Here is a 13,478-nt window from a genome sequence, read left to right on the forward strand (position 1 = left end):
TTACTTCCCTAGCCGTCCGGTCCCCGCGACAGCCCTGAACGGAAATCAGGCTGCCGGCCTCTCCACCTGTGGGGGACCGCGGGAGCCTTCGGGTCTGTGGTCGCACGAAGTCCTCCTGACCCAGGACCTCAGCGGACAGAGTATTTCCAAGGGGACCCCAGATGCCCTCCCGTCCCCGAGGACCAGGGCGTGGGGTCAAGGAGGACTGGGGTGCTGGAGATGGGCAGACCCGCCTGAGGTGTACCCCAGGCCCCGTGGGGCTGGCCCCCAGCCCGGGGTCGCATCTGCTGCCCTGTCTCCCCGGCAGGGTCTGGTCTGCCAGTGAGCCTCTCCGCGCTCACGGTGAGTCACCGCGGCTGGGCTGGGCGGGCAGCTCATCCCTTTAATTCCCTCCAGCTGCGTCTGGGGCTGAGGTCATGGGGGGGGGGGGGTTGTTGTGTCTTTGTTTCATTCAAATGCTTTGGCAGATGACTCAGCCTCCCCTTCCCAGCTTTCTACACCAGCCCAGCGGCCGCCGTCTGGGCCAGAGCCGCTCTCCATTACGGGTGACCTCAGAAATACGCGCGTCACCCGCCCGGCATCTCCAGCACCGCAGGAATCCCCTGGGACGGAGACGCGGAGCTCCCAGTGGCCAGTGGCAGGCGCTGCTGGGGACAGGCCTGTCCCCCGGGGAGCGGGACCCCTGGCCCGCACCTCACAGGGACCCACCCTGTCACATCACGGTCCCCACTGAGTCTCCCCACGTGTGGACCGCAGGGCCTTTGCCTGTGCCCTGGCGCGGGGGGGGGGGGGGTGCTCAGGGCCTCGGCGCCCGGGGCATGGGACTGTCTAGCCCTAGGAGCCCAAAGGAGCCCCGGGTGGGGCTGCTCAGCCCCCAACGGAAGCTCTGACCCACGGACGGAGCTCAGAGGTCGCGTACCTGGGAAGGGGCGACGGGAGGGGGTCGTGGCCGTGCCCTGGTGAGGGGTGTGGGGGGTCAGTGGGCAGGCCCTGCGGACCTGGCTCCCCGGGGACTCCACGGGACGCCGCGCTGGCCTGAGGTTGGCGGAGAGGACCAGAGAGCCGAGGCCGGGCTGCGCCGTGAGGCCGCGTTTGTCTCCGTCACAGCCCTGCCGACTCGTAGACGGCGTGGACCTCGCGGCGGCCACCACCGGGAGCCTGCCCACGGGCCGCAGCCTCACCCGGCGCTGCCCACGGGGGCGATGGGGTGCGGACCTCCCGCGCCCGGAGCGCGGCGGGGACACCGGGAAGGTCCGGAGCCCACGTGACCTCACCCGTGGGAAATCCCACGCCAGGAAACATTCCGCGCACACAGTGACTGCAGCTGCTTTATAAGCTATCTCTGTGGGGGCGGGGGGGTCCCCACTCTTGTCAGGGGGAGGAGCCGGCGAAGCGCGGCCTGGGGGGATGGGGGGGGAGCAGGGTGGGGTGATGGGGGGAGGCGTTGACTGGAGTCAGCTCGCTGTACACGCGTGGAAATCTCCCCGCCGCCATAGAACTAAGGTAAGCCGATTTAAATAAGAATAGTATCTTTGGACTACGTGTGTCAGCTATGCAAGAAAGATGATGTGTCTCTAGCTGTTCAATTCCTTCCAGAAGCTTCTAATAGCGGCCCCTGGCCTCCTTGGGCTGTGGCCCTGGAGCCAGAGCCTCTGTGCGTGTCTGGTAGTGAATGCAGAGCCCTGGACGGTTCTCGTGGACGCGGCCTGAGAGCAGGGGCAGTTCCTCCCGCGAGACGCTGCTCCTGCCGGGTCAGCCAGGCGGGGCCGCGGCCAGCGTCGCCATCGCCGGGCGGAGCGAGGGCAGCGTGGCCACCGTCCTGCGAGCCTCAGAGCCCAGAGCCGTTCTCAAAGACACCGTGGCTGCGGCGGCGGCCTTCAGTGCTCTGTGGAGAGCAGCCAGGCCTGAAAGCCCGCGCGGGCACCCATCACCCGCACCCATCATCCAGCGCCTCAGGAGGCCAAGGTCTGAGGACCGTGGTTCAAAGCCAGCCCGGGCAGGACAGTCTGGGACACTCTTGTCTCCAGGGAACCACCACTTGTGCTATGGCTCAAGTAGTAGAGTGCTCGCCTTGAGCTGAAGAGCTGAGGGTCAGCGCCCAGGCCCTGAGTTCAAGCCCCAGGACCAGCAAAAAGAAAGCGTACAACAACAATAACAACAAACACTCTGGGGAGAAAAGAAGCCCACGCCGCCCGTGGGCAGCTTGGACAGGGCCGCAGCTCTGCTGTCTCACGAAGGGGCAGCCGGCGGGAAGACGGGCTGGGAGCCAGGACGCAGCTCACTGGCAGGGTCTCGGCAGGCTCGTGCCCCAGGGCCGTCTTCCTGGGATGGGGTGCCCAGGCCCGCCCCCGCCTTCCTCACACCTGCTCCACCCCCTGACAGCGCATCTAACCCCGGAAGCCACTTCCCCCGCCCTCCCGGGACCCCCTCCTCCCACCGCAGCCAGGTGCTCTCTCTCTTTGAAGCTTCTGCTGTGTTTTGTCTAAATTCATTCATTCATTCATTCATCAACTTGTGTGAGTTCCAGCTCCAGGCAGGGAGGGCAGAGGTGGCTCCAGGGACACAGGTAGAGGGAAACTGAGGCCCAGGGAGACACCCCACAACCCCAGAGCACAGGGTGAGGAGGGCCCCGTCCAGCTGGGCAGCATTCCTTCCTGGGTTGGCTCCCAGTGAGGATCCTGCGTCTGATGACCGGGGGCGGCGTCTCCAAATTTCAGGGTACACTGTTCCACTGCTTTGGGCATGGTTCCAAAGCAGCCGGTCTCTTGTTCTCTAGCGGGTTCAGAACTGCTCACCAGACACCCCCGACCCTCCACCACATGTGAGGCTGCTCCCTGAAATTTGGATTATCATTGGAGAGGAATTTACTTTTGAAAGCAAACAGGGCCCAGGAGCTCACACCGGCCATCCCAGATCACCAGACCATCCAGATCATCCAATCATCCAGATCCTCAGATCATCCCACATCATCCCAGATCACCAGGAAGCTGAGATGTGAGAATTAAGGTTTGGAAGCAGGAAAGTTGACGAGATTTATCCTGAGGTACGTAAGCGGAACCAAGGCTCAAGTAGAAAAGTGCGGCACACAGGCCCTGAGTTCAAACCCCAGGACTGGAAAACACACACTCTCATTCTCATTCTCTCTCTCTCTCTCTCTCTCTCCCCCCCCCCTCCCTCGTGCATGTGGCTCTGGGATGTCTCCTGTAGGGGGCAGTGTGGCTCCACTAGTCTTTGTCTTTGCTCCTCCATGCCCCAGAGGCCTAGGCCCGTCCTCTTTCTGGTAGGAGCCTGGAGCTCTGGGCCTGGCAGGAGGATGCCCCAGCCACGCTGGGGAAGGCTCTCGCGATGGCAGCTTCTCCAAAAGCTAGCCTGGGGGCTGGGCACGTGGCTCAGGGGTAGAGCGCTTGCCTAGCATGCATGAAGACCTGGGCTCAATTTCCCAGCACCACATACACAGAAAAAGCTGGAAGTGGCGCTGTGGCTCCAGCGGTAGAGCGCTCGCCTTGAGCAGAAGCAGCTCAGGGACAGCGCCCAGGCCCTGAGTTCAAGCCCCAGGACTGGCAAAACAACAACAACAACAAGCTAGTCTGCCTGCTGTGCCACCCAGGTCCCAGCCGCACACACACACACCAGGGAGCCTCCGGGCACCAGGCAGGAAGATGAGGAAGCAGGTGCGTTTTCAGTGCATTAGCTCTGCGCGTGCACAGCACCGCGCCGCCCTGAGACTCCACCGTGAGAGGTAGACGCAGTGGGTGAGGTGCCAGGCCCCCTGTGATGCCAGCGGGCCCCCCTTCCTCCCCCCCCCCCCGTGACAAGCGCAAGGGCTCCCGAGGAGCCTAGGTGAGTCTCTGGCTCTGAGCAAGTGACGTCACCCCTCCTAGCCTCAGTTTCCCCTCAAAGTAGAGGGGGTGCTGGGCCTGTCCCCCTGGAGAGGCAGATAAAGGGGCCTCACACTGGGCTCTGGATGTGGTGAAGAAGCTGTGGTCATTAGAACGGTGCCCCCACCCCAACACCGCAGGCTCACCCCAGGACTGGCGACGTGACTAGTCATGTTGAGGACAGGACAGAGGCAGCCCTGACCGTGATTAGAGAGGTTAGGGGCGGGTCCGTGGGGACCACGGGCCTTCTATGGAGGGGTAGCAGAGGGACAGGGGCTGCTGGCCCCGGGGCTGCTGAAGGGGCCACAAGCCAAGGGAAGCAGCTGACGCTGGCAGCCGAGACAGCCGACAACACGTCTCCCTTGCAGGCTTCAGAGAGAACACGGCCGGTGGACGGCTCAGTCTTAGCCCGGAGGCACTCCCGGGCTTTGAACCCGTGGCATGGAGTCCCTGAGAATCAAAATGAGTGCCATTCTTCACCTCAGAGAAGGGATGGGTCAATGGGTCCGGGAGCTGAGCAGCCCCGAGAGCGCGTCGCTGGGCCTCGCTGGCACCAACAGAATTTGGCAAGATGCAGGCCAGGCTCAGACCTGCCCGTGGAGGCCGGCACCGTCGAATCCGGGGGACCCACAAGCTCTGAGCGAATGTTCTGGAACCCAGTGGCCTGGCAGGGGGAGAGGCCGGGAAAGGCTGCCTGGCTGTCCCCTCCCTGAGGGAGCTCCCCGGGGATCTCCAGCATCTCCGAGAAGTCCCACTGCAGAGAGCAAACAGGGCTCTGCCTTGAGCTCAGCGCCCACCAAGAGCGCCCCCCCCCGGCCTCGTCAACTCTGTTTGGGTGACAGGTGGAGCCGATGGAACCCGAGATGCACCTGGGCCTGGAGGACCTGGTAGCCCCATTCCCCCCCCCCCAGGAGTGTCACTGTCCAGTGGGTAGAGGGGACACAGGGGAGCCTCGGCTGGCTGGTGGGGTGCGGTGGTGGGCGCTCCACTCTGCTTCCCACCGTGGTCCTGATGCCACCAATGTAACTCTTCATTTCTGGAGCTCAGAGCCCCAGGTCAAGGTAGACAGGCCGTGTACCCCTAGAGGCCCAGGAGAGACTTTCCAGCCCGTAGGTGGCATCCGCTGGGCTGCCTGCGGTCACAGCTCCTCTGACATGAGCTCCTGGGGTTCTCAAGTTGTGCCAATGAGGCTCTGCGAGGCGGGGGTCAGAGCGGGGAAATGGGGGGGGAGCTCTAGAAAAATCTGGGAAAGGCAGGAAGGGGCTGCTTCCCATGAGCTCTGGGACTGGCCGGTGCCTCAGTGTGAACCTGTGTTCCAGGACCATGGCATGCTTGTGTGCACGTGCATGTGTGTGTGCACACGTGTGCACATGTGATATTTACTATGGTTGCCAGGGAGGTTTGCAGGGGTGGAGGCCCTGGGGGCCCCTGGGCTCTGGGGGGACAGGAGGGGCGGGGCCTCTTTGTGATGGGCTATGACAGGCAGGGACCCAAACCACAGCATTTTGGGAAGGGAGGGGTGCGGAGAAAGGGTTCCAGGACCTCTTGAGAGGTTAGAGAGGGGGAGGGGAGGGGACTTGAGGGTCTGGAGGGAGGAGGGATAGAGAGCACTTGGGGAAGGCCTGGAACAAGGATCTTTCTAAATGCCAACTGAAGGCCGCACTGGAGGGCCCGCGCATGCTCGGCTCTGGCACGCTGGGATGTGCGTTGTCTTTAAGCTCAGGCTGGCTTGTGTGTGGACTGTGTGGTGGGGGGAGCCAAGGGGCTATCCTGTCATCCAAGAAGGTGAGGGCACAGGCCAGCATGATGCTTCAGATTCGGGGGGGGGGGGCGCTGGGTGGGGAGGGCAGCCTAGGCTGGGGGAGGGGGAGGGAGGTTCCTGGGAATGGGGAGTGGAGCTATGGGTACCCCCTGTGTCACTGGCACACGCAGTGTGAACACACTCTCCTCAAGCTGAGCCCGGTGGCATTCAATGGTTCCCAAGCAGCACCCCACAGGTGTCCCCGATGCTGGATGAGGCCTAGTGTTTTCAGGGGTGCTCAGTCAGCACCTCACCGAAGCAGCCTGACCTCCTGGTTCTGAACAGGTCCTGCGTGGAAGGGACGGTGCCTGACTTCCAGGCAAAGGAGCAGAGGACACACGCCCACAAAACGCCCCTGCTGCGTGAACCCCAAGCGCCAGCACCCCAGCTAGAGGAGCAAGGCAGACACACCCAGGTAGCGGTTGCTTTCCAAGGTTTATTGCTGAAGTGTCAGAATACAAGCTGTATAAAAATACTTTACATATAGCAAAAATAAACTACAGTCAACGGGAGAGTAACAACGCTTTGCATAGGAATGTGACGGATCCAGAGTCCTTAACAGTCGAGATTTCCCACAGCTCCAGCCTTCCTTCGTGCCCCACGCGGGGACTACCTGTAGTGTAAGCCTCAGCCCGGGCTCCCTCTCCCCTCGCAGGGCTGCAGGTGCGTGCGGGCCTCCGGCAAGGCGGGTGCCATGCTGGCCATATCTGCTCAGGCCAATCAGGATGCTGGGCATACCTGTTGTCATGGAAACCGCATGCCTGCACCCACCCCACTCAAACCCTGAACCCACCGCGGGGGGCGGGCGGGGGTGACCCAGCCTGCCTGCAGCTCCGTGGAGACCCTTTTGCTCCCTGTGCCCCACTGTGGCTTAGCGGGGGCCTGCTCAGGGAAGCACCTCCACACCGGTTGCCAGATTGTTCTGGAACAAACTGCATTAAGACAGCCATGCTGGCTGTAACCGGAGCCAGCAGCGAGGCCGAGGGGGCTGGTGTTTGCAGCGCTGTTTTCTGCCAGCACTTGGCTGGACTGAAGGAAAACCCCTGGGTTCCGCTGGCTGCTCTGTGCGCACGCGCACAAATGCCCAGGTCCTACTGAGACGTGCCGGGGCCCCACAGGGCTGGTTCCCCCAGCTTGTGAGAACCCGCGCCCCGTCTGTGCGATTGTTAGGGTCAGGCTTCCCCATGCTGGACGACAGGAAGTGCTTGTGGTGTGAAAACAGTTCCAAGTGACAGCCGGAACACGTCAGCTTCCCGACTGCCCGGGACGGGGGCGCTCCGGCTCCGGCTCCGGTGCTGTGGCCTGTGTGAGCGCACCAGGCCCCGGCAGAGCCTCCGGGCTCCCGGGAGAGCCCGAGGAGCCTGTGCGGCCAAGCGGCGCCGCCCGCGGCTCCCGCGCCCCGCGGCTCTCCTCCCCGAGCCTGCGCGAAGGCTCCCACACACACCCACTCGGAATGTGTTTCCACGCTCTCCTCATCTCAGATCAAGATCACCTACGAGGTCCTTCAGTTCCACCCGCTCTCCTCAGTGGCGGAAGCCAGGCGCAGGGCTGGAAAGAGACGAAGATGGGGTCTTTTCCCACAAAGCCCCGGCCCGAGCCTTCTCGGCCGCAGCGGCTCCGACAGTCACGTGCTGCGCAGCCTCGGAGCTGGGGCATTTGGGGGGTGGGGTGGGGTGGGAATTTCCTGGCATTATGAACAAAAACAAAAAACTTCAAGAATATATCATTTCTCTGAAAGGAAAAGCATATATGCAAAAAGAGACCCTTAAAAAGATTTCTGTTATAAATATTTTCTAATTCCAACAACGGGATGCCATAGGTGGAGGCAGATGAAACGCATAAAAATACAGGTAAGAAAATAAAATTTAACAGCGTACTAGCTAATCTGGACTGCTGTGTGTATATATAAATACATCGTCAAGCAGCAGCGCGCGCGCACGAGGCAGGAAGACTGAAAAACCTGTACGTTACACTATGTTCAGCAACACAGCAGTTCAGCCCGTTCCAGATCTCCATTTCCACGGACAAAGCACAGGCTGCCTTATCCGAGAAACGCCTCACGCACGCGCACACGCGTGTCCCACGCTCCCATCCTCACCCGCCGGGCCCCTTGCTTCTCCTTCACCGACAGGACCCACTGCGCGTCCCCACCCTGGACATGCTCCATAAGGGATTACTCTCGGCAAAACTTCCTGCTGAGAAAATGTCCTTAGTAGCCGTCTGTGTCTGACACACTTCGGCTTGCTGGTTTCTGTCTTAATGAATGCCGTTTCTTTCCTGTGCTATTTGGTATTGCTGTTTATGGAAGGATTTCTGACACTATCCAGCTGTGACAGTGTAGGAGAGAAATGGAGAGGCTTAGTGTGCGTTACACACACGTGTGCATGCAGTCCCAGCATGGTTAGGAGGCAGACAGAACGCATGAACCCTGTGCACCCCGCGGACAAGGAGGCTGGACTGCTTTGCTATGGTATCAGAAAGGCACTTAGGAAAACATTCAGGTAACTGAGGAAAGGCCACGTTCCCTCATGAGCAAAAGATGGCCCTGTGCCGGGGCCAGTGAGGAAAGTCCTGCGGGAGATCCTCCCCGCTCCCTCCCCAAGGCGGCTGCTTTGCTGGAGAGAAAGTTGTGGGTAAAGCTGCTGGCGGTGCAAGGGCTTGTGGAGGAGGAGGTACTGAGCGTGGAGAACTCTGCAGTAGTACCTAGCTTCCTGTTGACCTGCTGTATGTCCAAAGGAGAATCTTACTCCACGGGGTCCAGCCTGGGTGAGGAAGGACTTTCTCCTGAGAGGGCATACACGCGAGGCACGACTGAAGGCAGGTTTCCCTTGGGTGGTGGGCATTTGGTGGCCTTGGCTTTCTGCTGAGGCTGCTGGCCAAGAATCCACTAGCACAGCCTTAGTGAGGCGCACAGGACATCATCTCCACGGTGCTCTTGGTGATGAGGGACATAAACGGCTGCAGGGCTGAAAACGCACCTCTGGTTCACTCACCCTGTCTGCCATGCGTGCAGTGCCACACTGCGCCAGCAGAGGGGGCTGTGGAGGCCAGGGGGAGGGGGCGGCTGAGGCTGCCACGGAATCAGGCAGAGCTTAAGGCACTTGGGTGAAAGCTCTTCCAGAGAAGGATCTGGTGGGCATCCGCTCCCAGAAGCCCTTGGGTGATTGCAGCGACGCCTCCTTTTGCTTGGGCTTTGGCTGCGCTAGCCCTTTGGCCACTGGTCTCAACCTCTGACGCCCCTGTGTTCCTTCCTACCTGGAGGGGCCTCGGCGGGAAGAGTCGCAGGAGGCTCCCCAAGCCTCATGCTGCGTGAGCTGCAGCTGCAGGCCGCAGGGTACAGGGAGGCGGCCGAGAGGGCGCCATCGCCAGCCTCCCTGGCCGGCTCTTTGAAGCGGAGGGAAAATGAGAAGAGATAACCTAACTTAACGCCGAGGAGTGGGGACAGTGGCTCTGTCTGGAGAAGGCAGAACACGGGGAAAGGAGCGTTCACTGTGGCCAGCTGTGGTGGAAGCAGGCTGCACGGCGGGCGTGGGGGAGGGGAGGGGAGGGTCCCGAGGCTGCCTGCAGGCGAGGCCCTCATCCTCCAAAGGGGACAGGCGCCATCTCTGTGGCCTGGACCAATGCACGGGGAGGGGGGCGCGGTGTCCCGTCAGAGCCCACGGCTGTCTCCTCCGTCTCCCGTGCGGTCCTCATCCGGTGGCTCTCAGGACGGCTTTGGGCAGCAGGCACTTGCCGCTGGACAGATCTTCATGCACCACCCAGGGCGCTCAGTGGAGGAGGGGCCGTGCGGTGTTGAGGGGCGTGGCCCTACGCGGGCCGACCACACCCAGGTCCAGGTGTGGCCTCCAGCAGAGGGGGACCAGGAGCGAGGACAGGGAGGGGCCGGGGTCCAAGGCGTCTGGTCTTGTGTGATGGCTGCTCTACGTCTGATTTCTGGCGGGAGGTCCTGAAAACTCTTTCCTGATAATTTCATTAACTAAAAATGAAAAGAGAGAGAGATTAAGAGGGGTAATTGGACAGCAAAACCACATCCCAGGTGAGCGTTCTAGAACCTTGATCAGGCTTTCACATCTGAGAATTCGTAACACCAGAACTATCTTTTTTTTTGGGGGGGGGGAGTAGGGGGTCAGTTGTGGGGCTTGAACTCTGGGCCTGGGCGCTGTCCCTCAGCTCTTCAGCTCAAGGCGAGCGCTCTACCACTTGAGCCACAGCGCCACTGTCTGGCTTTTTCTGTGTCTGTGGTGTTGAGGCATCGAACCCAGGGCCTCAGGCATGCAAGGCAAGCGCTCTACCACTGAGCCGCCTTCCCAGCCCCATACGCCAGAACTATTTTAAGTTCCTTTTTTTCCAGACCCAGACGCAGCACTGCAGTCTGCTCATGAGAATGACCCCGCTGCTTTTTCTGCTCTTTGTGGCCCAGCTGGGTGGGTCTGGGGTAGCTCTCTGCTCTGTCTTTTTGGTTTTGTGTCTACCAGACTTTCAGAAGCGATTAGTACTCCAGAATGTACCTGACACCCACTGGTGCCTGCAACACTACAGGGACCCGTGGAAAGCCAGCGGGAGCGCAGTGTGAACCAGCCACTCACGCGAGCAACCATTCCCCTCCCTCCCTTCGTTTTTGGTTTTCTTTTTGGCAGCACTAGGGTTTGAACTCAGGGCTCGGCCCTTGCTCTACGAACTGACCCACACTTTCAGCCTCTCCAGGGAGATGCAAAGTGGCCGGTGCTGTGGGCGGGGCCTACCTCCCTCAGCTGGTAAGCACCTGGGCAGGAGCTGAGACCCCCCCGCCAGCCTGGCCTGGCCTCTGGTAGCCCGCTGGCTCTGGTGTATGCATGGGCTGTTACGGACGGGCAGGGAGGTCCTGGGCTGTGCTCCTGTGCATGGTGCGCAGACTCTGGGCTGCCTGGATGCCCTCAGCTCCAGCCGGCCAGTCTCGGCGGGGTCTGAATGCCTGGTCCTGTGCTGGGGTGGCACAAGACCCTCTGGCGTCCCCCCACACCAGGTCCCCCGCCCTTTCCTGGTTCTGACGCTGACCTGCTCCCACATCTTGAAGTCCTGGTGGTGGGAAGCCAGCGGTGAGCGCCGAGGGCTGACGCTGCTGCCCAGCCCCACCCCTGCTCCCAGGTCTGGACACCCATGACAGGTAGCCTTCAAGAGCAAGCTATGAAATCTAACACTCAGCCCCTCACCGGTGGCTGTGTGCCCGACCTCCCCACACCTCCTTCTAGGCCCGTGGGGAGGCTGCTGGGTGGGAAGGAAGCTCACGGGACGTGGCCTGGGACTCGTGCATGGTGCGTACGATTGCACGGCTGCAGCGGTGAGTGACTGACAGGCCCCAGCACCCCCGGGGCTTTGCACACCAGGCGCATGCCGAATGCATGCTGGGGGGAGGGGGAGGGGAAGGGAGAGGGAGGGTCCCTTGCTGTGGACCCTTAGTGTCGTGGCTGTTCCCTGCCTCCGTTTCCCCATTGTACATGGCTGCCCTCCTCGGGGCTGGGGCGCAGCCCGCACGGGATTACACTAGTGGAGAACTGGGGCTGCTTGGGTTTTAGGAGTGGGTTGATGGGGGGCTGGATGTCAGCACAGGCGCAGAGCCACCACCACAAGACCCTACGGGGGTAGATGGGGCTCTGCAGGGAACCTGGGGCGCGAACCCCGCCATTCCGCTCACCAGCACACTGGGCACCAACCAGCAGGCTACCTGGAGCCCTAGCGGGAAGCTCAACGGAGAAATCGGCCCCGGCCGCCCCGCCCCCACCCTGCCCGGGCAGGGGGAGGAGAGAGGGGCTAGCCAAGCTTTTCAGAGCCGAGATTCTGAAGGCCTTCCCGTTTCCTACAGCCCTGGCTTCCTAAAAATAACCCGTGGGCAGGGCTGTGGGCACCGAGGGAGACCTCGCCTGCTCGGTTCCCTTCCCGGAGGCCGGGAGAAGCCGGGCCACCTGGAACCTTCCGGGAATGTCTCACCATCATGACGCCCTGAGGTTCGGACCCCACGCAGGGAACGGGGAGGGGGGTGGCCCTGGGCTCCACTGCTCACGACGCCCCAGGGTGCTGACCTGGTCACCTCCTCTCCCCCCTTCTCCCCTGTGTCCTGCAGTGCAGTGGCTGCTCTGCACCTCCCCCCAGAGCCCCTGTGGGACCTGTGAACCCCCCTTCCCAGGCTAATGTCCTGTAGACACCCCTCTGCCCCTCACAGGGGAAATATTCAGAGAGCCCTGGCCTTGCCTACATCACTGTGGGCGCCGGTGCGGCCATCAAGTGTGACTCAGACGTGCAATGTGGACCACGAACCCAGTGAGAGCTTGGAGCCAGCGGCTGTCTTCCACCAGCGGCTGGACCCCCACAGCAGGGACCCTCATGCCCTCTGTCTAAGGGTCCTTCCTGCCACCCCTCCTTCCTGCCACCCCTCCAGCACCACCTAATCCTGCCCTCACCTCCCCCAGAAGCCAGCACAGGACCCTCAGGTGCACCGGCCGTGTGGGGCTCCGCACCGTGCACACTGCAGGGGCCTCAGGTGCACCAGCCGTGGCGCTCTGCAACCGCAGGATCCTCAGGTGCACGGGCCGCGTGGGGCTCCGCACCATGTACAGCGCAGGGACCTCAGGTGCACGGGCCGCGTGGGGCTCTGCACCGTGCACACCACAGGATCCTCAGGTGCACCAGCCGCGTGGGGCTCCGCACTGTACACAGCGCAGGGGCCTCAGGTGCACGGGCCGCGTGGGGCTCCACACCATGTACAGCGCAGGATCCTCAGGTGCATGGGCCGCGTGGGGCTCCGCACCATGTACAGCGCAGGATCCTCAGGTGCACCAGCCGTGTGGCTCTGCACCATGTACAACGCAGGATCCTCAGGTGCACGGGCCGCGTGGGGCTCTGCACCATGTACAGCGCAGGATCCTCAGGTGCATGGGCCGCGTGGGGCTCTGCACCATGTACAGCGCAGGATCCTCAGGTGCATGGGCCGCGTGGGGCTCCGCACCATGTACAGCGCAGGATCCTCAGGTGCATGGGCCGCGTGGGGCTCCGCACCATGTACAGCGCAGGGGCCTCAGGTGCATGGGCCGCGTGGGGCTCCGCACCATGTACAGCGCAGGATCCTCAGGTGCACCAGCCGTGGCGCTCTGCACCGTGCACACCGCAGGACCCTCAGGTGCACCGGCCGGGTGGCGCTCTGCACCGTGCACACCGCAGGACCCTCAGGTGCACGGGCCGCGTGGGGCTCCGCACCATGTACAGCGCAGGATCCTCAGGTGCACCAGCCGTGTGGCTCTGCACCATGTACAACGCAGGATCCTCAGGTGCACGGGCCGCGTGGGGCTCTGCACCATGTACAGCGCAGGATCCTCAGGTGCATGGGCCGCGTGGGGCTCTGCACCATGTACAGCGCAGGACCCTCAGGTGCACGGGCCGCGTGGGGCTCCGCACCATGTACAGCGCAGGGGCCTCAGGTGCACGGGCCGCGTGGGGCTCTGCACCATGTACAGCGCAGGGGCCTCAGGTGCACGGGCCGCGTGGGGCTCTGCACCGTGCACACCACAGGGGCCTCAGGTGCACCAGCCGTGGCGCTCTGCACCGTGCACACCGCAGGATCCTCAGGTGCACGGGCCGCGTGACTGTGCACACCGCAGGGGCCTCAGGTGCACGGGCCGCGTGGGGCTCTGCACTGTGCACACCGCAGGGGCCTCAGGTGCACGGGCCGCGTGACTGTGCACACCGCAGGGGCCTCAGGTGCACGGGCCGCGTGGGGCTCTGCACTGTGCACACCGCAGGGGCCTCAGGTGCACGGGCCGCGTGGGGCT

General features: G+C 62.7%; 1 protein-coding gene across 2 annotated transcripts in view; it reads right to left on the reverse strand.

Moving 5' to 3' along the window:
- Positions 1–6,095: 6,095 nt before the first annotated feature.
- Nfatc2 (nuclear factor of activated T cells 2) overlaps positions 6,096–13,478 on the reverse strand; it is a 79,411-nt gene continuing 72,028 nt past the window's right edge. For both annotated transcript variants that reach the window (XM_042699310.1, XM_042699311.1), the window contains one exon: positions 6,096–9,655. In XM_042699310.1, the coding sequence (XP_042555244.1) occupies positions 9,600–9,655 (56 nt within the window). In that variant the 3' untranslated portion in view covers positions 6,096–9,599. The remainder of the gene's footprint in view (positions 9,656–13,478) is intronic.

Source organism: Dipodomys spectabilis, unplaced genomic scaffold (assembly GCF_019054845.1).
Source record: "Dipodomys spectabilis isolate Male_0828 unplaced genomic scaffold, ASM1905484v1 ptg000240l, whole genome shotgun sequence".
NCBI lineage: Eukaryota > Metazoa > Chordata > Mammalia > Rodentia > Heteromyidae > Dipodomys > Dipodomys spectabilis.